Source organism: Melospiza melodia, chromosome 9 (assembly GCF_035770615.1).
Source record: "Melospiza melodia melodia isolate bMelMel2 chromosome 9, bMelMel2.pri, whole genome shotgun sequence".
Taxonomy (NCBI): domain Eukaryota; kingdom Metazoa; phylum Chordata; class Aves; order Passeriformes; family Passerellidae; genus Melospiza; species Melospiza melodia.
The window spans coordinates 29,447,410-29,473,129 of NC_086202.1; the positions used below are offsets into that span (position 1 = coordinate 29,447,410).

The 25,720-nt window shown below is 40.9% G+C and overlaps 1 protein-coding gene across 3 annotated transcripts in view; it reads left to right on the plus strand.

Annotated features, from left to right (window-relative positions):
* Positions 1-25,720, plus strand: part of ARID5B (AT-rich interaction domain 5B) — a 116,015-nt gene that overhangs the window by 23,074 nt on the left and 67,221 nt on the right. For all 3 annotated transcript variants that reach the window (XM_063164040.1, XM_063164039.1, XM_063164038.1), the window contains one exon: positions 23,907-24,137. In XM_063164040.1, the coding sequence (XP_063020110.1) occupies positions 23,907-24,137 (231 nt within the window). The remainder of the gene's footprint in view (positions 1-23,906; positions 24,138-25,720) is intronic.

A 25,720-nucleotide genomic window follows, 5' to 3' on the forward strand; every position in this document is an offset into this window, starting at 1 on the left:
TGTCTGGATATGCTTGGTAAGCAGTATTGTTCTGACAGTGTACTAAAGGCCATCTTCAATTTGGCTGTGCTCTACTTTGTTATGCTGTGAAAGAAAAAGATAATTCAGCAGAGCTGAATTGTGCTGTCGGCTGGAGACGCCACACTTCAGAATACAAATATTACTAGGGATAAATGAATCATTAAAAGAACAGTAGCATAAAATATCTGATGAATGAACTGCAGGAGTCTGTGCTGGAATAAATTTAGCATTCACGGACAGTACCATAATATGTGAAATAATAGTATCAGTTCTACATTCAGATGCCAAAAACATTTATGGACCCAGAATAATTGTGAATTACAAGGCTATAAATACATGGAGGGGATTTGGTGATATCATAATAAACCATGAGAAATTCGCTAGGCTGGTTTCTAATGTTACCAGAACCTTGAGATATATTTACAACCTTGTTCACACTCCTGCAGTTTTAGGGGGCAATTCTCCTCTCACAACACGTTCGTCGTTCCCATTAGTGCCAGGGGGAGTTAGGCATGTGTGTCATGAGTGGAACAGATCCCCACACAATTCAAGGATCCTATAACGAATATCTCATTTAAGAAAGAGGTGGGAAACATTCACTCTCATTCTCCTCCAAGTTCCCCCACATCCCATTCTGCTCCTGTGATCGAAGCTGGTGAATATAGGTAGAGGATGACAAAGTTGCTGCTGTGTTCCTGAACACAGGAACACAGCTGCTTCATTTTTCTCACTTTTTATTACTGAGAAATGGAACAACCAAAGCCCAGATGTTTTCATCCCCCCCCAGTTTCTTTAAAGTGCAGGCTAGTGCATTTTGAAAGCCTGTTGTAAATACCCAGGGGAGGCTGGCATCATCAGCCTGTCCTCCAAAAGGAGACTTCATTGCTGTGATACCAGATCCATACCCGATAAGGGCAGTTAATTAGGAACTGGGGCTGAACCTGATGGGATATTCAAGAGCCAATTCAGCTTTCAGCATGTCCCATGTCACCTGTTTGTAATTGAGCTGGTGTCCACTGCCTTGCTGACTTGGGGCAGTGACAGTCTCTGCAGGTACTTGTGTCATTCACACATCCCAGTATTAGGTGGGTTACAGCCCTGTGCTGTAGGACCCCTTCCCCTCCCAGCATGTCCCCCCCAGCCAGCTGTGCCATGGTACCTCATCCTTCCATAAGTCATTGGCAAAATGCACATGTTCAGTGTGGTGCAGAGCAATCTGCTCAGTAATTCCACATTCCTTGGTGTTGGAAGTCTCTTGACTGCCCAAGCTGCAGTCTTTCTGCTCATCTCTCTCCTGGCTGTACATCCAGGCCTGCCAGGGGAGCCTTTGTGGTATTCACAGTGGGAAGGATCTGTGTGTTCATTTATGTCCTTCCACGTGGTTCCTGTTTTACTTTTTGGGTCTTGGTAGAGTTGCCCTCTATCAGTAGATGAATCACATCCCTGAGATATATCCTGGGCCTTCAGTCCTTGTCAGCTGGTGAAACAAAGAGAGGAAAATTACAGGATCAAAAAAATGACAGCAGTGGAATGGTCATCAGCAAGAGGGGTGTCCTTGGCAGCCTTGTAGATCTGTAGGCTTTGGTGTATCAGTGACAGGTCCTCACCCAGTAAGTCACTGAGCCTCACTTTGCTTTGTTCACTGCCAGTTTATTTCATTGTCTTTCTCTCTTGAATTCAACCATGTTTGTGCTATGGCATGGTCATGGGATTATTGATTATTTGTTTTTGTTAATTACTAGTGACTTTAACTTGATATTGTTTGCAATATCTGTGTGAGCTCTTGTGGCAAACCCCGTTGACAGGGTGTAATGCAATCCTAATGCATGCTTTTTCCTTTAATTATTGTGAAACCACAGTCTCCACTTTTCTTTCACACTGAGTATTTCCAAATTAAAAGCTTTGTGGGATGAAAAATTAAATGAGAAGTTACTATAAAAATCTATTCCAAGAATCTCAAATGCTTCAGCTCCATCTTTATTTTTAGTTTTCTTACTGCCTGAATGACCCTTACTTGTGACAGTGTTTGTCACTATACACTTCCAGTCTTCTTGCACAAAGAAAATAGATTAAAAAGTCCTTTTACACTTGTGTTTTTAATCCTCTGTTCAGATACATAAAAATGTGGCCCTGTCAGTTCTGTGGTACAGTAAAAAAAATAAATAAACTAACCCAAATAATTTTGGCAGTTAAAACGCAGAAACTAAAAATAATTTAATCTGCAGTGTGAACATAGTTTCATATTTATACTAGCATCTGGCCTCAGGAATTGAATACTCCATTCTTTAAATAGCTTCACTCTGGCTCTTGAATGCTTTGTGACTAGAACATTACCCTACAGTCATACACCTTGTTTACATATTTCTGTTAAAAGGCAAAAGAACTTACAGTACTTCAAAACATTGGTACAAGCTCCCTCCTCCCCTCTCGCCTTGGAAAAGAGAAGTTAAAAAGAAAAAAGTGCGAGTGGTCTGAAAGTGCATTTTAAATTTAGTTCTCTCAGTTTGCTACTGGGTACATATTTTACTGTCATTTGTATGAAAAACTGGAAGAAAAATTTTCCAAAGAAAATGTGTGCCTTTCCAGATGCCCAGCAGTAGTCAAACACAAATTTATGTACCCTTCGTCAGTTTGTTTTTAATCTGGCAAGTGTCTTTGTCTTTGCCTGGAGACAGTGGGTGTTTTTTTGTTACCTTTGTGGTAGAAATAAGGATCCAGGTCCCTGCAAGGAAAAATGATCTATTAAAAAAATCATAATAATGTAATAAAAAGATAACCACTATAAACAGCAGGCTAATGATTAGCTTCTTACAGTCTTTAGGGACAATGTATCTTTTTATACTTTTATGATCCTTGCCCAGCCTGACTTAAGAAGGAATTGCATTTTCAGAATTATGCATTTGTAACTTCAGCTAGCTCTACAAATTTAGTAGATCCCTATTTAGTATCTGTTGGTGAATGTAAGTCCAGCCTAATATTCTTACTGCTATTTTTTCATTCACATGTCTTGAGGTAGACCTAGGAGCAGAAGAGAAAATGTCCCATTTTTAAACCATAATCCAGAATCCATTCGTATGAGTCACTCAAACAAAATCATAGTGGTTTGGCTAAAAAAGGCTTCATGTCCAAAGGGAACGTTCCTTAAAATGCTGGCGCATTTCCCACAGTGTTTCTTGAGTGTATTTTACATGTTGCCTTTGTGCTATTGTAAAACACCAGAGCTTAGATGCTGCAGTTTGGTGTGTGGGAGGCTCCTGGTGTTTTGGTGGACTGGTCAGTTTGGATGAAGGCAGTGGGCTTGTCCCTTGGGAGGTGCTCAGCCCCCTCAGCCGCCTGTGCTGCTCTTCCTGTGGAGGAGCCTTCCAGCTCAGGTAGGGAGAGCATTTCTCTTTCTTGTGGTGACTCTTCCATGCCGCAGCACCGGCTTAGGCTTGCTGCTGTGGTGTTCAGAAACACCCTGCAGCAGTGTGAGAGGCAGGGAAATCAGGCCCTGTCTGCCTTTGTGAAAAACTTGGAGAGTAAGTTGTTTTGTTTTTCCTGCCCAGCTATTAGAGCCCTCAACAGGAAGGAGCCTCTAGGATAATCATCCCACTTGGGTTTTGGGAGGTCAGTGCTCGTTTCTGTGGGTTTCAGAGCAGCCTGGGACACTGAGAACATGAGGCTGTACTCCACCATGACTTCCAGCTTTGATCCTCTCGTGATGGAGTGGGAAAGAGGTGGTGCAGAGCTGGGTAGGAGCAGGGGTGAGGATGGTTGGAGACAGCAGTAAGGGCAGCTTCTCTGCCTTGCCCCTGGGATTTTTGTTAGCCTTCTCTGCAGGGAGGCTTTGTGCTTATGTTTTACTTTTTTTCCTGACCTGTGTCCCTTGACTTGCATATAGTGAATGAGAATGGTGCAGGATTTAGGCTTTGGTGACTTCAGATACCATGTGATTCTAAGGCACAAAACATTTGATTTATTGGGTAAAGCCTATTTAATATCTTAAAAGCATGGAGTAGGAGATCAGATGTGAGCATAGTAGCCTTAAAATATATTCCCTGACAACATACTTAAGAATGTTTAGGCCTATATGAAATATACAGGAAATGAGGCCAATTTTTTCCCTGCTGTTTTGATGGCAGGGTCTGCAGGGGAGATGGAGAGTGTGTGGACAGGAATTCATGTGTTTGATAATGTGAGCCCAGCATATTTGCACAAATGGAATAGGAGCATTTTTCACCCTCTGAGAAGAAACTATTAGTAGTTTCTCTGCCTATTTGAGAGACTGTGATCAGATATATCAGCAAATCCATGTAAGTAAACCTGAAAAGTGATTCCCTCATCTCTGGCCAGTTATGTATGCTGTTTGCACAAAGCAGTACCTCTTTGCCATTTCTGGTGGCTTAGGGAAGCACAGAGAGCTAATTCTTAAGAACCAGAGAAGAGGAGAGGCTGCTGTCCTCTATCAGGCCCTTTTTCCCTCATCACCTTGTAGATCAAGTTCATCTACCAATAAGGAAAGTTTTATGTACATTTACTCTGAGAACACTTGTTAAATTTTCTAAAACAGAGACTTTCATGAACAGTGAAACAGAAAAGCAGTTACCAGAAGGACTTGTAATGATTTCTGATCATACTAATGTCTGACCATTGTCTTCTGGTGCAAAATTAAATTTTCTCTTTTTTTTTCCCAAGAATATCAGACTGCTTAGTGCATGCCTGGTTTTCTTAAGAAAGCACTTAATTTTCTACTTTTTAGGAGAACAATGCAACTAAAGTTCTTATATGAAGAGGAAGATTGGGCCAACAGTACTTGGAAATTATATTGTCCAGGCTGTAAAAATATACTGAAAGCATTATTGCTACCTTGCTGGGCATGTGGCAGATTTCCTACTTAGTCAAGTAACATGTCTTGAGCAGCAGATGTTCTTAGTTGGGCAAGTAACAAAAGTTTTGCAAATGTTTGTTTGGGTGGGTAGAAACTTGGAAAATGAACTGTGGTCCACTTTTTTCTAGTTGTTACAGTGGTTTTATCACTTATTCTTCTTATGGTTGTAGCACCTCCAGCTGCAGCACAAGCTCTCGGGCAACAAGCTCTTGTTACAGGCGGTGCAAGGAGCGCCCTGAGCTCAGTGGGGCTGGCAGGGCACTTTGCCTTCATCACTGAAAGTTATTAAGACATGACAGAATGGGATGGCAGTCATAGAAAAAATGGGAATCCAGTGTCCATTGTGGTCCTTTTCCCTCAGAGCATGTCTGTATGCATTGCATGTGGGACAATTCTGTGTGTGCCTCCTTGAGATCTTTGCCCCAGATCTCTGTAAGAATTTTCCACCGTGTCCATTTCCAGTTCACCAGCCAGGTTACCCAAATCAGAATAGGAAACAAGGCTCCTTGGAGGAGCATTCCCCTTCACCTGGTGAAGTGACTCCAGGTCCATGCCAGTGATTACTGACTCCAAAGGCAGGAAACCCTCTTGTGTGTGACAACCTGAACATGGAGACTGAATTTATACCAGAGTGGACCCTCAGTTTTCGTTTCGTGCTAAATCTTCAGCCAGAATCTGTCTTCAGATTCTGCTTCAAAGCTTTTCTTTTCAATTAGTTTACCTAGATAGCTGGTATCAGAACTGCAGTTGCATGTAATAGAGCTGATTTTTTTTCTTTCCAGAATCAAAATGTTGAGGTGACAGTCAGTGCTAGGCACTCTGAAGTTCAGGCCTTCCTGCCACAGTGTCTCAGAATTAATGTCCTGGTTTATCATTCTGTGTTGCTGGCTAAGTGCTGTGTAATTCCCACTGAGCTTGGGGACCCAGTGCAGCTCAGGTGATGTGCTCTTCCAGTGTCAGGAATCCACAGAGCAGCAAAAAGAGCAGCTTCTCCAGTGCTGTTGCTAGACTAGACTGTAAGGTTGGGAGTTTGGGAGAGCATTATTTCAGTCATTGTTTGACTGCCAGAGATAATCACACTGAAGACTTTGCTGTGGCACACTCTGGCTTTAGTGAGAAAGATTGGTTATTTGCCCTTTCCCTACTAATTGTGACTTTTCCAGATTTTGCTTTCTGGATACCATCCCTTCCTGTTTTCAAACCTTCTTATATTGTAGGCTTGAATTGCCAGGGGTGTTTAGCATCCTCAGGCTTGTCCTCATGCTGGTGCAGGAGGAGGCAGCTCATGGGCCAGGAACAAAATGCTTGGCATCTCTCAGAAATTCCCATCTCACTTGCATCTGGTAGAAATGCTCCCTGCAGTTTGTTCAGTTGCTCATCATGAGCACTGTGGCTACTGTGCAGTAACTATTCCTTTGCAAATTCTGTTCTTCCTGGATATTGTTGGAATTACTGCAGCAGTTGAGTACTGATGAGAATGATTAGATGAGAGTGAAATGTTATGGGTCATTAAACAAACAAACAACCCCACCTCCATTTTATTGGAGGTACCTATAAATCTCATCAGTTTTCTGCTTTACAGCCAGTTGATCAAGGATCTGTGTGAAAGGGCGGGCTGTTAGCTTAAGGCAACTCGGGCTGCTTTAAGTGGCTGTGAACTACTTTTATAGTGCTACCAGTCTATTTCATTTCCAGAAAGTGAAAGTTTGAAGTAGGTCCTGAATCTGGTTTCTCATATGTGAGATCATTTTGCTACCCATGACCTAGAAACCAACAATGAATGTGTAAATTACAGGCAAGAAGAAAATTCAGAATTGACTGTAAGGTGAATGGGAGTTGAATAATTCTCTGAACTTCAACTGTGAAAAGAAGAAAAGATCACAGAATTCCAAAACAGACTTCAATAGGGACAAAGAAAATGTTATTTTAGCATAGATTAAACTCATGACTAAGATATAGACGGATTATTGTATCTGTTTCAGATGTAATTTCATGCCTGAGAATTTACATTGAAGGCAAACTGGTCTGGATCACATTAGCAAAGGCCCTGTTTTGCTGTCAGTTTAATTAAATGGAAACTGCTGGCAAGGTGACCTGAGTAGGTTTATAGAAGCAATACTATTTTGTATGTTGGAGCAGGAAACTGTTAGGTCTTCCAGTTTGAAAGGGACACAGAAATGAAATCTGTGATTCATTCTTGTTTACAAACTCCCAGATAGTATGTGCAGTGACCTTAGTGATAAATTAGCTGCAATTACACATTATATGAGGTGGGCTTTACAATAGCTGCAGACTCCATGGTTATGAGAACCATGACCTTTGACAGGGAGGTTAGAACATGAAGTTTTTCCAAACAGTGCCTAGATCTTCAAAAGTATTTGCATTTCCTTCCCTGTTTCATGTGAGTAGATTGACAAGATGTGTGGTGGGTGTTCTGTTTGCTCACCACAAGATTGTTGTCAGGCAGAAACCCCCCAAAACAAAAAAGCCCGCCCTTCAGGAGCATTGATTTATCTGTTAACTGTGTCTGGCATGCTGCCTTTTGGCTTTGATTTCAGAGAGAAACATATTTGGTTACTTTAATAGGCAAAAGCACTGAACCTGACTTGTAGGGGAAAAAATTGTTTTCTTTCCCTTTTTCAGTTCTGTTTATCAGATCCTGACGTACTGTATCGTAATTGTGCAACAGTTCCAAGTTGGAGTAAAGAAAAGTAGAACTGGATGTCAGGCTCCATCAGCCTCATTATTTGAGAGCCAGCTTTTCTGGGTGACTCAGTGGGACTGAAAGTGCATGTTTATGCCAGTTAATAACCACCCTGTGACACCAACTTAGAGGATATCAAATGCTTTTTTGTTCTCAAGAATTGTTCACATCACCTATTTATATCTCCTCTTCTTTATTTATGTTGTTTTTTTTTATCTTAGAAATTTTTGCTGAGCTGGAGTTGCCTTTTCCCCCCAGATGTTTTTGTTCACCATTTTTTGCTTCTTTCAGATATACTGAAAGAGAAGGATTTTTTCCCCCTGTATTCTTTGACTGTGGAAATCTAGGTCTTACCTGTTTTTGGCTACTTCTCCAATTTGATGATGCAGTGTGCAAGAGTAAAAGTGGAGAATTTGAGAAAGCAAGTTTTTTATTCATGTTACAGTAATTGTGTAATTTATTCTGTATGTACACACAAACAGAAGGTGATTACACAGACAGTGGTGACGGCTACATGGTCATCTCTCAAATATGAAACTGCACATGCCTCTTTGTGTGTGCACATGCAACTGTATATGCTGCTGAGCTCCAGTACCCATAAAGCACTTGACCAATAGAGTGTATTTTTGAAAGGCTTAACATTCTTCACATAAGTATCAGAAGTAATGAAATACATAGCTTGAGACCTACAAAGATGAAAAGAGAAAGGAGGAAGAAAAAGAGTCCTTAAAAAACTGTAATAGCAGCAAGAAAAACAGAACAAGGAGTTGCATTCACAGGGACGGTGGTCTCCCAACAATGTTTTTGCAGGGAAGCTGTAGGAGGAATCCTTGTTTTAATATTGACTTCAGTCATGCTGTAGCCCAGTGCCTCCAGTAAGCATGGAGCTCTGCATGGCTGGAAGGTAGGTGGAGATGAGATTTGGAAAATGGTCGCATAATTGAAGGTGGGGAGAGGGAAGAAACTCTTCAGCCACCATCAGTGCTTTTCCTCTCCCAGTAACACAATGCAGTCCATCCCAAAGCATCTCCTGGTGTTTTCCTACATGGTGCTCACATCTGCTTGGTCTTCTGCCTTAGCTGGGCAGTGATCTCCTGAGGCCCAGCTCTCAATGGCAGTTGCTTAGCAATAATTAAAAATGAACCAACCAGCAACAAACTCTCTTCACATCCAGGGTCCGTCCATCCAAGCTGCTCCCCAACTCTTGCTTGTGTGTGCTAGGGGTAAAAAAAGAGAAGAAAGGGTTGGTTAGTTTTGATTCTGACAGTGGTAAGAAGTACAGAGAGGTTGGGGAGGAATTAGTAAATTATTTTGGGTGCATAAGTAGCAAAATACCTAACACAGTGGGACAAGAAATGCTCAATTTGCTTTCCTTCCACTGCAAGGAGGGACTTCAGCTGTCTCCCAGTAGAGCTTCTAGCAGGACAGACTGCCCTGGTGATGGCCCCTGTCCCACCAGGCATTTGGCTGCCTGTGGAGAGCTCAGGTTGCTTTGTCTCTCTCAGCCTGGCTCCCTGTTACCCTGGTCCCACTGGCTGCATTGCAGGCACATCCTTCCTGCTGTGGCATTGCGGGATTCCTCAGTGGAGCTCTGCCAGTTGTGTTGGAAAGCTGTAAGAAAGCAAAATCTTTGTGGAGGAGGTGCCTTTCAAGGCAACTGGAAAGGAGAAAAGACTTTCCCAGTTGTAGTGGTGGTAAGACTCAAAGCCGGTAAAAAATTTCAGTCTCGAGAAGGTAAAATGAAATTCTTTAGCAGCTAGTTTATTTTAGTTTTTCTTTTCCTGTTCTGCTTCGTGACAGAACTTCAAATAATTATGTTGATTTATGATTACAGGTATTTTAAATCTGTAGTATGCTGAAACAAAGCCATGCCAGCTTATTGTTTCTAGCCCTATCCAATTATACAATTGAATTTAGGCATGTAATAATGTTACAACAGAAATATCCATCATGATGGATTGAATTTCATGAAGTACAACACAGGAATATTTATAGCTCCATTCTTACAGCCACTTTTGAGTCAAAATGTGCCTCCTTGGTATGGCCTTTATAAACAGGAGAAAATCTGAAACTTTTTTAGTCTAGCCCCAAACATACCACAACCCATTGCCTGCACAGGAACGGGGTGTAGGTTGATGATAAGCAGAAAATGATAGAATAGAGTAATTATTTCCGCTAGAAAATGAGGATCCGGCATTATTTGTACAGTAACACAAAGTCATTATTTGGCTATGCCGCTGTAATGAAACAATAAAGATCATACTTAATTTAAGTATCAATTCTGAAGAGACTTCTTACTCTCCCTCTACCATTTTAACTGTTAAAGCAAATTTGAATTGCTAGTCTAGTTTCCCACTGTTTTTTAGCAAGTGGAGCGGGCAAAACCTCCCCTCCTCCCGTCTCTGTTTAAATGTAGACCTTTGGCATTCCAGAAATCTGACCTTGTTTGTAGGGAATGGCTCATTTTTCTATAATGTAATATGAAGCACTCTTGTGTTTTGATTCCATGAACTAGAGAGTTTAATGTTCCAGCTTGCCATGATAAGGATATGATCTGGTTAGAGATAGAAACACTAAAGGAAATTAGCTATTGTACTATTCTTTAACATATTGTTTGCCTAGCAGTTTCATTTAGAATCATTTGGAATAATCTTGGAGTACCTTTTTAAAGGATTGGGGTTTTTTCTTTTTCTTTTCTTTTTCTTTTTTTTTTTTCTTTTTTGTTGTTGGCCTGGATAAAAAGTGGGGCTTTAAAATATTTCTCCTAAAATAAATGTGAGGCCGCCTCATTTATAGTCAGCATGCCTTGATTACTTGCAGACATGCTGGAAATTTACATGCGCTTTTCTCCATTATAAAACACTGATCTGTTCAGATCATTAGCTCCCTCATGACTAGAGTTTGGCAGCAAGCCAAGGCAGGCTAAATCTGTAGCTGTAAATCGTGAGTTGAAATAGCAGAAAGTGGATTTGTAACTTAAAAAGTGTAAACAGTTTGGAAAATGAAGTAATTTTAGAGTATGATTGATTGCCTTAAGATTGCACTTTAAATTAGCCCAGGGTCTCCACTGCAGATATATGTACTAACTGCTCATTATATATTTTCACTTTTCTTTGGAACAATAGCATTGTTGGTAGGCTTCGAAACAATGTATGTTTCTCCTGGAGTGACCTTTGAGGAAATGAATAGTTTTATTGTGTGTCCATTACTTTGCCTGGAACAACATTTTTGAGTTATTAATTTGCTGTGGTCTATAAATAAAGGAATCAAAATGCAAAGCAGCTGTATTATGCTGCATATAGTTCATCAAACTTGTGTTTAAACATCACCATTTGTGATTTGTAATGCACTGTATAAATAATTTTTTTTCTCTTCTGAAAAAGAAGTAATGTTTTGCCTAGCCTGGAGATTGGTCCTGTAATCTCATAGAAGCAAAATTATTATTTTTAGCACAAACAATTGGTGAATGTTCTGAGGGACTGCTGCACTGCATTCCCTCTTTCAAGGACCCTGCTTCACTTAATTGTGTGTCCGTGGGCTATGGGGCTGTGGGCTGAAAGGGAAGGAGTCATTGAAGGGCACATTCAGGAATGTGGAAAACGTTAGCTGGATGTGGAGTGTTAAAATTTTAGGGCTTTGTCTGCCCAGCTCTGTCTGTGCTGGTCGAGGGCAGTTAAATAGTGGGTGATGCAGCAGCCTGGTGATGGAAGAATGTACTGCCATGTAGTATCTGGTGTCATGTGAGCTCTGGCTGTTTGCAAATGGTGGCTGAACCATTGCTGCTCTTTCCCAAAGAGACACAAAACCTTGTTTTGTGATTGTTGTGTTCCATTGATAATGTTCCTGCCTACCCTGGATGTCTGAAGTCACAAAGGTTTCCAGTGTGGAGCAACATCTCAGTGTAACTTTGTGGGTGTGGGCACATAACTTACATGTATGTGCTGAGCATCTGTGTGCCACCAGGACTGTGGGCTTTGACCATTCGAGAAATTAGGAATGTAAAGGTAATAAATTGCTGTTAGTGGTGGTTATGAACACAATAAATAGCTCTGACTGCTTGAATAGATTATATAATAAAAACTTACACAATTTTGTATCAGTGTGTTTTTCATCTCTTTCCTTGTTCTAGGTTTGGTATCTAGCGTTCGGTAGATACATAACTCTGTTTTGTTGTTCTTCTGGAAGCTCCTTTCCCAGAGAAAATTCTTTCTTAGTGTTATTACCCCTCCTTGATCTTTCTGCCTCCACGTTTGAAATGAAGATTTGCACTTGTGAAAGAAGTATGGCTGAGAGGTCTGAGCACAGGTCTGGGAGCCAGGACCTGCTCTGTGCTGAGCTCAGTGACTCATTGGTGGCCTTAAGCAAGTCAGAACATCTCTGATGAGGTTATTTCATATGTAAAACAGGGGAAATAATACTTATCTGTCTACCTGCCTCATAGGAATGCCCTGAGGACTAATTAGTGTTCATTAAGTGCTTTGAAATAGGCAGTGCTATCTATTATTAGAGCAGGTTCCAGACTAGCAGATAGTGTGTTAGGATTGTTTCTTACTTGGGATCCTTCCTTTCTGTTGGGTGTGGGACCACAGCCCAAGCTCTGGTGTTTCTGGAAGATAGGCAGGGCTGTGCCGAGCCCTTCCTAGGCAGGTTCACTGGAGACTCAATGCTCGCACTGAAAACTTGGAAAGAGAGTTTGCCTAGAGAAAAGAGTGGGAGGATACTTGCTTGTTCTCCTCAGCTCATAGGCATAACTTGTCCTGAAATCCTTTCTCACCCTGCCTCCACCTGAGGCCTTTTCTGACAATTCAGGTAGCACGGCTTCTCCTCTTTTCCAGGAATGTTTTCCTGGTCCTGCAGAAGAGGAAGAGAAATCCTATATTGGTTCTCAGGAGGAGCATGGGGCTGGGTTGGAATGTTCCCATCACAGGGAGCCCTTTCTTATTCAAAAAGCCATTCCTCTTTCTTGAAGAGCAAATACTTACATTCTTTCCCTTCACTGGATAACAGACTCCTTTCCAAAGTCCTTAGAAGGCAAAATCTAATTTTGGGTATAGGGTCCTAAACTCTGCAGGTGTGTGTCTGCTGAAGTCTGGGAGTCTTTTCATCATCATAACAAGGAGGGTTGTCATCTTTTGTTCTCTGATGCATCTTCTCTCACCGTATACTTTTGTACCTCTCTCAGAGATGCCATAATAATCTAGTTCAAAGAACCCAGCCCTGTTCTCACTGAAGCCCACATGCCTGGTCTTTCTACCAGTGAGACTAGGACTCGGTCCAAATTACCTGGAGAGAAGCTTTATTTCTCTCCATTTGCTCCTCACGCGTCTCTCAGGCCGTGAGTAATTTGCAATGAGACGTTAAAGCCTGTGTGAAATTTTCCAAGGGAACTTTGTCTATTTTAATAATGTTAATGAAATTGCTTAACACTTCATCAGCTTTTTCAGCATATGTTGCTGGGATTTTGGTGCTTTCTGATTTTTCTTCAGTACCAGGAGACCTTTACCTTAAGAATGTGACTGAGGGCTCATATGAGCATTTGAACCCAGTGTTTAACCTCATTCCTGCAGAAACATTTTTACACAGGTATCGGTAGATGCCATTTTGAGGAGGTTCTCTGCCTCTCCTCTTGTGCCTGCAGGAAGGGAAAGGAGTCAGGAGCAATTGTCCCACAAGCTCTCACATGCCTGCAACTAATTCTTTTTCCATCAAAATGAGTCTTTGCCCCAGGAATAAATAATGATACGACCTTGGTCACACAGGAAGGCCCTGGCATTGCTAAAATTCAGCACAGTTGCTTTGTTTGTCTTATACTGGATATCACTCAGTTTTGGCCCTTGTATCCTAGACAAGGGTGTAAGTTAGCTTCCTTTTCTTTTAGACCTTTTTCCTATTCCTTCTTTTCAGCTCCAGTCTACTTTGTTGTGATGCAGAATAGGATTAAATGAGCAACCACAGTCTTATGAGCAACCACAGACTTACTCATATGCCTGTAACAGCTTTTAAGGCTGCGTTAGAAGGCTGCAAGAGCAGCAGTTTGGGGGCTGTTTGGTGCAACCCAAGGTCAGTTAGGAGGTGAGGGTTTCCAAGCAGCTGGGGAAGCGTGGTACAGGGCAGTTGGGTCAGTGGCCTGGAGTTTGGCAATTCCTGTCTGGCCTTTCCTCATAGTCTTCATGTTGAGTGTGATCTCTTCACTGCAAAGGAGAGGAACCCTGAGTAAGGTTCTTTTGGGGAGCAGGTATATGCTCCATTGGGATGAGATAGAGGACTGCAAATTCTTGGAAAAGTATATATGACACTAGCATTTTTGTAATTGCTCTTTTGTGAAAAAAGAAATGGCATCGTGTTTCTAATTCCAATTTTGTGCCACTCCTGGGTTTAAGCATTATTACACTGCAGATGATAACACGAGTTTATCTGTAAAATTCTTAAACTGTGGTTTTTGTTTCCCAGCTTGACTTCTTTTTCTCTTCTTGTCTTTGATTGGCTTCCAAAAAAGTTATTAACATGTTGCAAAACAAATACAAGGGGCCTCTGAAGCTTATTAAAAATGGTTTCTTTTGTTCATATCTGGCAGTTGACAAATTGTGTTGTGCTCTATCTTATCTGCTCCCGTGTGAAAGGTTACATGAGAAAATGGCTGCAAATAAATTGCTATTGAATATTGTTGAAGACTAAGCATACAGCTTCTCTATTAAGGGCCTCTTTTAAAGCTCTCTATTCAGACTCCCCCCTGCATGTCTCTCTAACACTTGTCTGTTATATTATGTTTGGCACAGAAGGAAACATTAAACAGAAAAGCAACATCTGACTGTGGTGTTTCTAGACCCTATTATCCCTCTGTCAAATGTCCACATGAGCAGGGTACAATTTTTGTCTATATTGATGATGATTTTTGAAGGCTTTACGAACTGTCTTCATAGTGAAATGCTAGAAACAAATGAAATTGAAAAGCATATTTTTACAGCTTTGGAAATCTTACTTAAATCAGTGTAATGAGACGCACTCAGTAAAATGTAATTATTCTCACTTCTCCATGTGTCAAAGAAATCAGCAGTATGGTTAGGGAGGGGAGGGTTACAGTGAGCTTGTTATTTTTATACAGAGCCAGATACTGCTCGTGTGTAGTAAATTGTAAATAGTAGATAATGCAGTTTTTATGTGTATTAAATACCCTGCCAGAATTAACGGGGTTGTTACTTCATTAAGGGTTTCAAAGAGGGCATAAACGTCAAAAGCAGGGCTTGAATGTTTCAATCACTGGACCGTTTCCACCTTCCACCCCTCGTGTGGCAGCTCTGGGACCGGCGGCTTCTGCCGCTGCTATTTCGAGGAGGGCGCAGTTCCTCCGAATTTTCAGAATGATAATGAAAGAGCCCCGTGTGAGACACCAAAATAAGGCTTTTGACTCATACTTCTGGGTGCAGTGGAAAATGAAGGCGGTTGATTCTGCCGCAAGGAAGAGGTGATGAATCAGTCCCTTATAAGTAGGGCTTGCGTTTCTTTGTCTGTCATTTATGTTTGAATGGTGTGCAGAGGTGAAAGAGAGAGGAGATGACAGAAGACCTGGTTAGTCTGATATTAAACCCAGTAACTCAGTTTAACTCTCCATCCACTTCTTTTCAGTTTTTCATGCCACACGAGTATGGATTTGTCATGGGCCTCTTCAGCAAAGGAGACAGATAACACAGAGACATGAGAATAAAATTTGTCAGTCCACGGAATATCTTGAGGTTCAGTCCTGAGCACTGGGTTGGGGAGTCTGTTACACCTTTGAGCTCATTGTTCCAATGGTTAATTATCACTGCTGTAAAAATGTGTGCCCCTCTCTTGCCAGGGGCATTAGTTGCGTGTTTCTCCACCAGAGTAGGGTGAGGGCACACATTCTCCATTTTTCATTCTCCAGTATTTTCTCATCAGAAAGGGACACCAAGACACATGATCATAGAAATAGTAGTAATAATAATACAGAGCATGAGAAGGTGTTGTAGGGAAAGTTAGTGGATGTGAGGATGTGGCCCCCCCTCACAAAGGTGCTGTAAGGAATGTGTGACTTCACCCTCAGCTGTAGTACTTGTGTTCATAGCACAACCCCCATGCTCAAGTATTTGCAGGATCAGGCTTTATGTGCAAGTACTGGAGTGTAGTTCAGTGGTATGTTGGATGGTGTTCAGAGATTGCTGAAAACAGTGCATTAAATAGCACTTTGAATTGCAAAGTGCTGGTTCAGTTTTGTCTGTGAGAATGATAATGCTTATTATCTGATTGTTCCCTGTGCAAATCTCACCTCAGGAAAAATTAAATTATGTTTGAATTCAGCTAAAGCAAAGTATATCATTATTTTCTTTCGTTATTAAAAGGGATTTTACTGTTTGTTTGTTAAAACTGAAGCAGCTGCCATGTTAGAGCCTTAGATGCTTTAAAAGCAAATACAGAGGTAGAGCCATTTACAGTACAATTGGCTTGTTTAATGTGATTTAATTCCTCTTGTTGGCTTCGTCATATTACCAAATTATGTTTTCAGCTCCCCTCCCCTTTTTAATTCTTTCTTCTTTTTGTTATCAGCAGAATTGAAGCTGCTTATCAGTAACCACGACAACCAGGATAAATACTTGTTTTAAAGCTGATGCACATTCAACCTGAATGGTCCACATGACCCAGAACATTCAAGAGGACAGGCAGCATGTGCTCCCTTGTACAATCAATCTCCCCCTTCCCCCCATCTCCATCTGCTTTAGAAAGCTAACAGGGCAGTTTAGAAACCTTTTATATCAGTGGTTTTCTGTAGCCGTCCATGGCTGTTTGGGCATGGGCTGGCCCATGCTTGTGTCCTGAGGAGTAAGGAGAGGGGAATTTTGGGAGGCAGGGAGGCGATTTCACAGCCACATCTGCAGTGGCAGCTTGCTTTTTTGGGGTTCCTCCAGCTGTTGTCACGGCAGTCACCTGCCTTGGGCAGGAGGGTGAGCTGCTGCTCCACAGACCCTTCCTGAAGGGGGAGATAATCCCAGCTGGGCAGCAGCTGAATAGAATGAAGGAGTCACTGGAATTGTGTGGGACAGGGAAGATGGTTGTGGTAAGAGAGAAGCCTCAGCACAGAGCCACCTGATCCATGCCCCCCATCTCTGGTGGAGGCAGGCAGGCTGGCTGGGGTGACCAGAGACAGTCACTTCCCTTTTGAGGAAATTTAGGGATCTCCCACTTACCCAGAAATTTCCCAACAAGAATTGCTGCCTGGCCTCTTTGCTCTTTCCCTTGCACTCTAAATTGCTTGATGCTGTAGAATAAATCCTTTAAGCTCTCTCTGTCTCAGTTTCTCTCTCTATGTAATGGGGATAATAATTTTTACTCATCTCCATAAAGCAGTTTGAGGCCTGTGGATGGAAGGGTTATATAAAAGCTGGAAATGACGAGTGTCAGTCACTCTTCTTTTGAGTCTAGAAACACCTCATAAGGTTTATGAGGCACTTCCTAATGTGCAGGAGGATTCTGGGAGTGCAAGGTTGGAGCTGCAGTTATGAGGAGCTGAATATAGGATTAGGATCTGAAAAGGATGTGGAATACCTGGTTGGAAACTTTTTCATATTAAATTTCTTTTGTCTTCTTCAAAAATTTGATTTAGGATTTGAATTTCGAGTGATTTAGTGAGATAAATATTATAGACTATTTGATTATATGGACATACTGTCAGTCATTGATCAACATACTTGGGTTTGTCCCTGTTAAGTAGAACAACTCTGATCCAAATAGCCAAGTGAAAAATATTTTTCAACCATGTGCTTTAAATAAGTATTAGATGATACTGTCTTTTTTTCTTTTTTTTTAATGACTATTGCTGTTCAGTTGAACAGTAGTTTCAATCTCCAGTAGATTTGTAAGTATTCTCTTTCTTTCAAATGTTAAACTAAGCTTAGGAATTCTTTGAAAGGCTGATGCTCTGCTGGCACTGTGACAGAAAACAGAGGGCTGGGGAAGTGGCATGAAATTCTGAGAAATAGCTCTGTCTCCTCCTTAAAAGGGGAGAAATATCTGACACATGCAGAAAGGCTGTACATTTTATTCTCACTATTGGCAGAAATGACTTTTGCCTTTTGATCAATTTAAAAGCAGAATCAGGCAGGCAAACGTCCATGTCAGAATTACAGGCAACTTGTTAACACCATCATTATCTGGTAAACATAAATGTAATCACTGTGTTGGTATCCTGCAACACATTGCCTTTGTTCTTGATTGCATTAGCATTCAAATAGAGGGGGGTTCTCAAAGCAGGGATGAGTAGCATGAGTCCTGCCGACAAAGAGGTATCCCTGTTGTGTCAATAATTTACCCAAATTTATTTAAAACCAAAACCACAGATTTCCTGTCCCATCTCATGTGGCTAAATCATTACTGTATTTGCATTTATCTGTGAGAGAAACACCATTCTTAGATTAATATTTTTAGGTCTTGTGATTAATTAGCCAGCTGAGGCACACTGAGCGTCTTTACTAGTGCGAATAAAGACCATGGGAATGAAAAGGCAGAGTGGATTGGAAGAGCTGTGTTTGAGAAATCTTTCCTAACCACTGGAGAGAGGGTGGATTGCTGTGCTAGAGCATGCCTTGTGACCATGATGAGCTACCTGAACTCCTCAGCTGTTGCTCCTAGTCCACAGCAGATTCCTACTGTGGTTCCTAGCCTTGTGTCTGTGCAAAGGATTCAGTGTCAGAGGTGATCAGGCAGGAGCCAGGCATGATCCTCCCATTAAGGTTATTTTTCTGGGAGAGCTGTCCTTGCCTCACAGGAATCCCCAGAGGTGCAGGTGATGACTGTCATTGCTGCTTGGCCACTTGCAGTTATCTTGGAAGTTTGGAGGTGTTTGGCCGGTTAGAGCTGGACTGTGATATGGAAAGGTGTTCTCATTGCATCACTCCTCTTAAAGATTCTGAGGTCATAAAGACCCAGTTTCTTATTCCTCTTTGTAGTTATTCCTTCATCGTTCTGCTGTTTCTGTTGCTTTTGGACCTTCTGAGAGATTCAGGTTTTTTAGGTAGTTGTGTGCTAAGTTGATTTCCATCTGCTGAAAACTGTGCACTCTTTCTTTGGGTTTTTATTAGAACAGGCAGCTCTGATATATGTAGAGCCTGTCTGACCTGCGGATACTGGTTTTGAAGGGTGAGCTACACATCTTTGCTTCATCTACACTTGTGTTCTCATGCCTATACTGCAGTCATTGCCAGAGAAGTAGAACAAGAAGAGAACTAGATGTTAACAGCTGCAGGGTGTTGGGAGGTGAGTGAATACACTGCCCTGCAATAGTCAGGAGACCTCCCATCACAGGGGTCAGAGCCATGTTCATTCAGCACCTCACCAGTCCCTCAGACACCCAGGTGCATCCTCCATTACCTCTGTATGCCCTGCATAGTGATGGTAATGGTCAAAGCCTTGCATAGAAGCAATGATAAGCTAATTGTGGTATGTCAATCCTCTGGGAGACCCCCTTAGTAACAGAGGGTTATGAAGGAAGGCAGAGCAGCGAGGGCACCGCGTGGGAGAGGAGCCTGATGGACAGAACCCTGCAACTTCCTTCATTTTCTCTCCATATTCCACATAGCTCCTTTGCTCAATTTGCTACCCACACACCAAAGCACTGTCCCATTTTATCTGCTTCCCCTGGTACTTCCATTGCTTATCTTAGGAAGATCTGTGTCAACATTTATCAAAACAAATGGCAAGCCTGGGACCTTTTAAGTAGTTTTTTTAGTTAATAAAACCAATCTTCTACTTCTGTTATGTTAAAAGTACATTATCTTTTTATTACAAACTCTCTGCAGCTCTGTCTGTTTTCCTTCTTGGCAATTTCATGACTGCTCCAGTTGATTGCTGTATGGAGAATTACAAAATCATTAAGGGTGGGGTTTTACCAGCTGACTTACAGTACAAGCCATTTCTCAAAATAACCACAACAGTGCAATACTGATGTGTAATTTACGTCACAGTATGTTTTTATGAAATAGTTTGTGGGTTATTCATTTAGATCTAGAACTGAATATCTCTTCTTTTGCTCTTTAATCAAGCCTGCTGCCTTTTTTTTTTTAACTTTTTAATATTTTCCACTCTGAGGCTTGGCTTGCCTCCAACTTACCAGCTACATGGAAAAGGAAAAAATTGATTTTTTTTTTCTTTTTTTTTCCTTTGCCTGCAGTTTAACTGCAAGTGTTGTTTGCCCTTTGATGTATATATTTGTGTTAACTGCCTCTGAAGAAATGGTAGATGTGTGGTATAATATTTTGTACAAAGGTAGAGCAGAGAATTGATAAGAGACGTAAAAGTTTGCAATTTCAAACCATACCAAGCAAGTGTTTCTGTTTAGCCTCCTGTGCTGGTACATTTCCTTTTTAAAAATTGCTTTCTGTATAATGTCTTGTAATTAGAACAGGAAATCATTGAGTAACTGTAAGAAGAAAAAGAGCACTTAAACTGAAAAAAAACTTACCTTCTGAGAAATTATATTCAGCTTTTTTTTCCCCTTTTTTTTTCCTTCCCTTCACATTACTGAGTTGTTAATGATAGTAACAGATGTACAGACCCTTATCTGTATCATTGTTCTGCTTGTGTTTTCACAGAGGGGAGGGGGGGATTGGGCCGAAAAAGTAATTTTCAGTAATGCAAAAAATGAATGGACAGAAAATGGGAAAAGCCTAATTACAAAAAATATTCTGTGTCACAACAGAGTAGCAATTAAATTGAGACTTCAATATAATTATCAATAACAGTCGAGCCTGGAAGGGTGCCAGGCGTGTAAAGTTGGTACTCAGCCTTTATGTGGTTGCTAGGAGGACGGCAAAAAGTATAAAGCTTAGAGAAAGGAATGTCTAATGTAATAAAGTAACAGAAGGTAGCATAAATCATTGTGAGAGCAGTTCATATTGACATTATTTTACTTAAATTGGGTCGAAACTAGACATTTAGTCTTACAAGAGGCACAAATTCATATTTCTTCTGCAAGAATAACTCTGTGCTTTCTGGGAAGAAGTGGAGTGTGCTTTCATAGCACCAGCCTCATACATATTTGGAATCTTTTAAGCAAAAATCTTAAAATGTTTGTTTCTGTTGGCATCCAAATGCATTTGCACTAATACGATTAAAAGAACTAAAGGGCAAAATACTTGGCAGCTTTTTCAGTTGAGGTAATTAGGTACAGGAAGGAACATGCATAGTTTTTCCATCAAGCTCTATAAAATCCTGGTGTGAAGGTCTTTTTAAAGAGAAATAATGCTTACTGATGTTGAGGGTAGATTATGGCAGTTAGCAATAACATTATAGGCTGATGTTTCTGAAACAAGCAAACAAAAAGCGTGTTACAGGGGTTTTTTTCTCTGCTCTCTCTGTAAATAGTTCTGGCTCTAGATGGATTTGTTAGGAATTCGTCCTTTTAACAGGCTTTATTTTTTTTTTTTCTTTTGGGGCTTTTAATTGTCTTGCCTTACGTATTAAAAATGGTTGTGCTGATTTGAAAAGTCAGTTCTTGCATAGATTCATTGTGTTTGGCATTTCATGCATCTCTTACTTACAAAGACAACTTGAAGAACATGTAATCCAACATAAATGCCAGGCTGTGCCAAATCCCAGCTCTCTTTACCCCTGACAAAGGGAACTGTTGGATTATATCTCTGCAGATATAGGCAGTGCTTGGAAGGCAGGGGTGGAACTTTGCTTCCTAATTACAGTTTCTCTGTTTTCAGCCCTGAAATATAAAAATAAATGAAAAGTTGATGTTGGAGGATGTTATTAAACCACGCAATTATGATATAAGCATAGGATTAGAGTAATTTCAGTTGAGCCTCACAAGCAGAATACTGTAGATATTATCTTTTACCATGTTCTGTCTGTGGAATCTAAAATGAAACTCAGAAAATACAGCATCTTGGTTTCCTAATATCTCAGTTGTATGTTTATAGAAGTCATGTTGTTTTTCTTAATTTTAATGGAATGTGATCCACGTTTTGAGCTTCTCTCCTCCTAAGAGTAAACTCTTTCTGATCATATTTCTGAAAAATACTTGCAAAATTCACTAAGTCCACCATTAAATGGCACGTGTGAGATTTTGATAAAAGCAAATAATAGTTCGTCTTTGGGCTTGCATTTTATTAGGGATTGGTCTGCTTTGATTTCTCTTTTCTCATGTGGGCGTGGTTGAGGAAAAAAATCTTTGTTCCAGGAACACTGTGTTTGTCTTTCACTAAGCAAATTTTCAGTTTATTCAGCCTTTGTTCATTCTTTGATGTATCTATTGAACCTGGAGTAAAAAAAGGAAAGGAAACAAATGCATCACAAAGTACTCATTGGAATTGCACAAGCATGTATGAAAGCGATCCTGTAAAAATTACTTGGTTTTAATTTATGCCAGGGGGTTTGAGTTAAGTCGTCAGTTGTCAGGGGTACAAAGTTTGTGTAATTCTGCACAGGGACTTGCAGCACATTTGTCTAGAAACTAATGGTTTACTACAAAGGCACGTGGGACATACATTTATATACACCCTGTTTAAAAAGCTGACCACATCCTGGCATAAGAAAAGTGCTGTCAGATCGACAGATTCAGCTCGGCGCTATCTGCACAAAGGTATCAAGTAGTAATAACCGTCAGGCAGGCGTACGTGCAACTCTCGAAGGAGTTAAAGGACGGATCATGTGCTTCTTAATTCCTAGAACACTTTTCCTGATCTGATTTTTAGAGTTTCCTAATAAAGAAGAGAGAGAGCCTTATTCCCAGGAGCAATTGGCTCAATCGTGCTGTTGTGTAGGCTTATGGGATACTTGTTGAAACAAAGAAAAGCATGACCACATCCTTATTGGCCAAAAGAGGTTTTAGGGCCATCAATTTTATTTTCTTAGAAAATGCCAGTGCTGTTTACCAAAATGAATTACCCTTACTTCAATTTTTTACTTTTTTTTTTTTTAACAGAAACAGTTTTATCTCCTCACCTATGTCAGGATACTGGTGAGAGTTGAGTTTTTAAAAGTGATGGCTTTCAGGAGCTGTGCTAGTAAAGACAGTGCTTTGCAAGTCTGTCTGTCGTGTTGAGGTTTTTTTTTTTACAGCATTGCATTCCTCTGCAGTGATGACATTCTAGGTGATATATCTGCTTCCAGAGACTTCTTAAAATTTAGCCTTTTATGTGTCAACATTTTCATTGCCTCACTTGAATCTAGATGAGTTGTGCCATCATATTTAGTTGGGGAGAACTGATCTGACTTTTCTTTCAATGTCTGAAGTGATTTTTACTTTAGGAGTAAGAATGATTTCAGTATTGGTAATGGGATTAAATAGTAGACTTTTTGTCTCTGGCAGAAGAAATAGCTGAGTTATTCAGTAATCAGAGTAGAACAGAAAACGTAAAGTGAATGCTGTTGCTTTGTCTTCATGGCATGCCTGGAAAGTCATGTTCAGTTAGGTACCTGAGGAGATAAATGAGCATAAAAAGTGATGTTGAGTACATACCTGCAAATGAGTAATTTCGCATGTTTGTATCCCTAGTTGAGTTTTTTTTTCCTCTTAGGTTTCCTTCTGGTTATATGATGACACTTGATTGTGTTATTTCAAAATCTGCCACCTTCATATGTGATATCATCTAAACCATAGAGGAATGGAAAGCTCTGAGATCTAGATTGCTTTATATTTTGAGCCCAGCAGCACAAGCTGTTCAAAAATTCATTTGCTTGTTGTGCTCTGTAGGAGTTTTATTGAGTCCTGCTGCATTTGCAGTTAATGTGCAGAAAGTTGCTTCCACCTCTTGGGGTTTAGCAACAATGACCAGGTTGGGTCACCCCACCTCCCTGGCCCGGAGGCCCTTTGGTAGTTGCCAGTATCAGGGACTGGAAAGGAGAGGTAATAGCTGTATGCTCTGAACCTTGTATATTATTGTTTTTAAAAGATGTTAACTGATGTAAACATGAGTATAGAAAAGCTGTATGGGGAGCTGAGTAAAAATTACAGATTATATTTCTATTGAAGCAGCCAAATTGGCAAAGTATAGAGAGCGCTTTGATTAAGGCCCTTGGCCAACTTCAGCAGAGCAGTGTTTTATTGCTCATCCAGGTAGTCCTTGTAAGTAAGTATGGGAAAACTGAACAGAAAGGCAGAAAATAACCTATTTTAATAAACTTTTTTTAAATTACTGTTTTTTAACCTTTCTTTCCAGACCCACTGTGCCATAAAAGTTGTGTCTTGAGAAAAGACTAACTTACTTCCGAAAAATAAATTGTTCTGAAATACTTGAGTCACAGTTCTTGTTTTGTATTTTTCTGATATACTAAGACTATTTTTTTCTGTTCTTCCAGGTGAGGATGATGAAGATTCAAACCTTTTAATTCTCAGCTACCCACAGTACTGTCGCTACCGGTCCATGCTAAAGCGCATCCAGGACAAGCCCTCGTCCATACTGACAGACCAGTTCGTGTTAGCCCTTGGAGGCATTGCAGTGACAAGCAAGAACCCTCAAATCTTCTATTGTCGGGATACATTTGATCATCCCACCCTAATAGAAAATGAAAGTATATGTGACGAGTTTGGTAAGTCCCATTACAGCTATTTTTCTCACAAGACATTTTTCTTCTTTTAATTATCCACTCATTTCCAAAGGGAAGATGTGATTCCGTTGAAGTGAACCATGAATGCTATTTATGATTGAAATGATCAGTACCAAATATGCTCTTTATTCTCTAAGACTGAAGGCTTTTGGCCACTGGTGATCTCAGTATTGCAACTTGAGTTCACAAAGATCATGTTACATGGGTGGAGTGTAGCACAGTGACTGGGTCTGAGTGAAACAATACCTTGCCTGGGTTTGAAGTTCATCTACCTTAACCATTCACCTGTAGCCTGTCTTCCAGAAGAATTACAGTGTGTGTTAGTTTTTTGAAGTCATTGTTGGTGCAGTATGCTAAAAGATGCAGAATAGGAGGGAGTCCTGGCACACCCCATTGCTGTTGCAGAGCACTCATCAGCCGTGCTCCCCAGGCACTGTAAGAGTGTCAGCTGTAGCTGGTGTGTTCCTGGTCATCTTGGAATGTGGGCTTGTTCAACATGGGCTTTGCCACTGCTAGGAGCTTGATTTTATGAGTGCAGAGATACTTCTGGGAGGTGACCTCTTAATTCAAGAGGCATAGAGAATACTCTGCAGCTCTAAAGGAGTATGCAGCTTCTTACAACTGGGGGAAAGGACTGCAAGATTTGACACCTGATAGCAACCAGGTGATTTCACACAGGGTTTTTTTTGGTGTCAGATCATCCCAAGACAGCAGGTGTGCTTTGAATATGTAGCAGAATGCATGTTGTGTAGACACCCAGTCATGGGTCCAGTGCAGTTTCTTTAGCCCTGTACAGAATTAAGTTTTATGCCCCATATCACCAGATGGATGAGTTCTGTGGCTAATGCTTGCAAAGTCTGCATGGTGCTGAGTACACCTTTGCTTGCAAGACCCCCCCATCTCTGCAAGGAAGCTCCTGTAGTCTCTTGGAGAAAAAAAGTCTGCTGATGCCCTTAAACATTTAATAATGAGAGTGAGAGGGAATATTTCTGATGGGAGAGTCATCTGCCTGTTTTTCTGAACTGGAACACACTGGCTTTGAGCTTGGTGCCCAGCTCAGGCATTGTTGTGACAGCAGAGAAACCCTGACTCATCTGGTGGCATTGGGGCATTTTGTAAGGTAGTGCTGCTCTGCTGCTCTGCCCCTCCATTCCCAAAAGGCAGAGGAGATCCCTCCTCACGTGGTGTTGTCACTGGAGCACATGACTGCTGGGAGTAGTTTTAGTTTTGTGCTGTCAAGATTTTTCAGAATCTGGCCCAAACTGTCAAGTCTGCTCACACTCACACAAAACATTGCAGGTTTTGAATGAACTATGAATAAAAGTGTTGGTTGCTCTTAGGGGATGGGGGTGGTGAAAAAAATGAATTAAATGCCCTGGAAGTTTGGTCCAATGACACAATAGTATCGTGTTGGTTTTTATTTACTCTGAGCTCAAGCTCAGAATATAAAGTTCAGTTGTAATTGACTCTCCTTTTTATGTGAGAAAGGTTATTTTAGGCTTGAAGGCGTTTGATGAGCCTACCATCTGCTTTCTGTGGAGTATTTTATTCAGGGTCATTCCTTG